Genomic DNA, 2092 nt, shown 5'->3' with positions numbered 1-2092 from the left:
ACACACACACACACTCACACACACACTATATATATATATAGCTGGCTTATTTTCTTCAGATCTCTAAGCTTATAGCTGTTAGCTATATAAAAATGTGGAACCCCAAAGCCCTAGAAATTCGGTAGCATTGTGCATAAAGGATCATTTTGTTTCTGATGACGCCAAAATGAAACATCACCGTTGCATCGAACTGTCTCATCTATTAAGCACGCGCTATGTGAGCAGCAAAAGGATTATCATACACTAAACGCCGAGTGGTGTATATAGCTCCCAACATTTCGACAGTGTCATAAATGTCATATGTTTGATAACTAGGTCTATGCAGAAGGCATTGTTGCAAAACGTTCCTCTGAGAAGTTCGGTGCTCACTTCGATGCTGAACGTTTAACCTTTCCTCCTACAGACACAACAGGACATACTTAGCGGCCTGAAGCAATGCATGCAGCACATGCGCAAGCTCGAGTCCATGTAAGTCTTCTGGGTACCAACTCACTACTGTAACCTGTAATCCTCACGTACGTGTCACATGCACAGGGCGTAGTTTATGACATTACAGTGTACACATATGCGATGGTTTGTTGCAATAACACGCACCGCGCTGTATTGGGCATAAGTCGCTGGCTGCATGGTTTGTGTTGGGAGTGTGTATGTATTGCTGCATGGTTTGTGTTGTGGGTGTGTATGTATTGTTGCATGGTTTGTGTTGTGGGTGTGTATGTATTGTTGCATGGCTTGTGTTGTGCAGGTTGCATTGTTCTTCAATAAAATAGACCGATAGTTCGCATTCTCTCCCTTTTGATTACATCACATTTGAGTTATACTTCTATCACATTCCGTGTCGGGTTGTTTGTATTATACCCTATCCTCTCCTGTGGCGTTTTAAGTCATATTTCTATCACATTCCGTGTCGGGCTGTTTGTGTTATAGCTTATCCTCGCCTGTGGTGTATCGACATAATTCCCCAAAGCCCAGTACCGCGCGTGCGATCTCACATCGATACTCGATTGTGCACTGAGTGTTCTGCTAAGTGAAAGTCAAATACGTATCATACGTCTACATATAATGAGGCACCTGCCATTCTTCAGTTAAGTACGGCATGTCTTCGATATGTACCACGCGAGGAGTGCTTGTATGTGTAGATTAGCTTGAGGAGTATATATACGTGTATGTTAAACCTCACTTCATACCCGTATCTCCTCTGGTGATAGCATAATTTCGTATCAGTCACAGTCATTCAGCGTTTACGTTCTCTCATTCAGGCGAAAGAAGGGCAATGACGCGTACACTCAGGGTGACTACAAACACGCAATTCAACACTACACCACTGCCGTTGAGCTGGCTCAAGTAAGTGCTCTCATGCATCATGTGGGTATGGTCATGTTGCCGGTTGGTGTATGCTGTGTTTGTATTTGTAAGTGCGTTTAAGTGTGTGTGTATGTCGGGCGTGTCCATAAAAAAGTGTCTGCCTCAGTAGTGTGTTTGTTGTCTGCTTCTAGAATGTATTTTTTCCTGTTGAGTGCATGCACGGGGTTTATTTATATAGTCAACATGCACTCACACTTTAGAGCAACGTACCATGACACCCAATACAACTAGCCTACCTCTACAATGTGCTACAAAAGACCACCAACACACCACAACAGTATCATGCACACCCACAAAAACACCTTCACATCATAAACCAATCACCCATCCACCCATACATATGCACACCCAATCAGTACACTCTCACATCATAAGCCAATCATTCATCCACCCCATCCACCCCATCCCTCCTCAGAGCAACACACCACAACAGTACCATGTACACCCAATCAATACACTCTCACATCATACGCCAATCATTCATCCACCCCATCCACCCCATCCCTCCTCAGAGCAATGCACGATACCGTGGAATATTGCTGAACAATCGAGCAGCCGCATATTGGGCCACTAAAGACCTCCAACACGCCGTCAACGATTGCAAGACATCACTGCAACTGTACCCCACCTATCTCGCCACACAGAAGCGCTACGCTTCGCTGCTGGTGCAGAGCGGCGACGAAGCGACCGGATTGCGACGGTTGAATGGTGAGTGGTTGATATATAT

The 2092-nt window shown here is 44.8% G+C and overlaps 1 protein-coding gene across 1 annotated transcript in view; it reads left to right on the top strand.

Moving 5' to 3' along the window:
- The window catches only part of SARC_01947 (hypothetical protein), a 20943-nt gene that overhangs the window by 12116 nt on the left and 6735 nt on the right, over window positions 1-2092 (top strand). Inside the window, exons 5-6 of the mRNA XM_014304336.1 lie at window positions 1260-1344; window positions 1878-2073. Coding sequence (XP_014159811.1) covers window positions 1260-1344; window positions 1878-2073 — 281 coding nt within the window. The remainder of the gene's footprint in view (window positions 1-1259; window positions 1345-1877; window positions 2074-2092) is intronic.

Source organism: Sphaeroforma arctica (assembly GCF_001186125.1).
Source record: "Sphaeroforma arctica JP610 unplaced genomic scaffold supercont1.82, whole genome shotgun sequence".
Lineage (NCBI taxonomy): Eukaryota > Ichthyosporea > Ichthyophonida > Sphaeroforma > Sphaeroforma arctica.
Note: the sequence above shows the minus strand (reverse complement) of the source record. Positions and strands in the feature narration are given on the sequence as shown.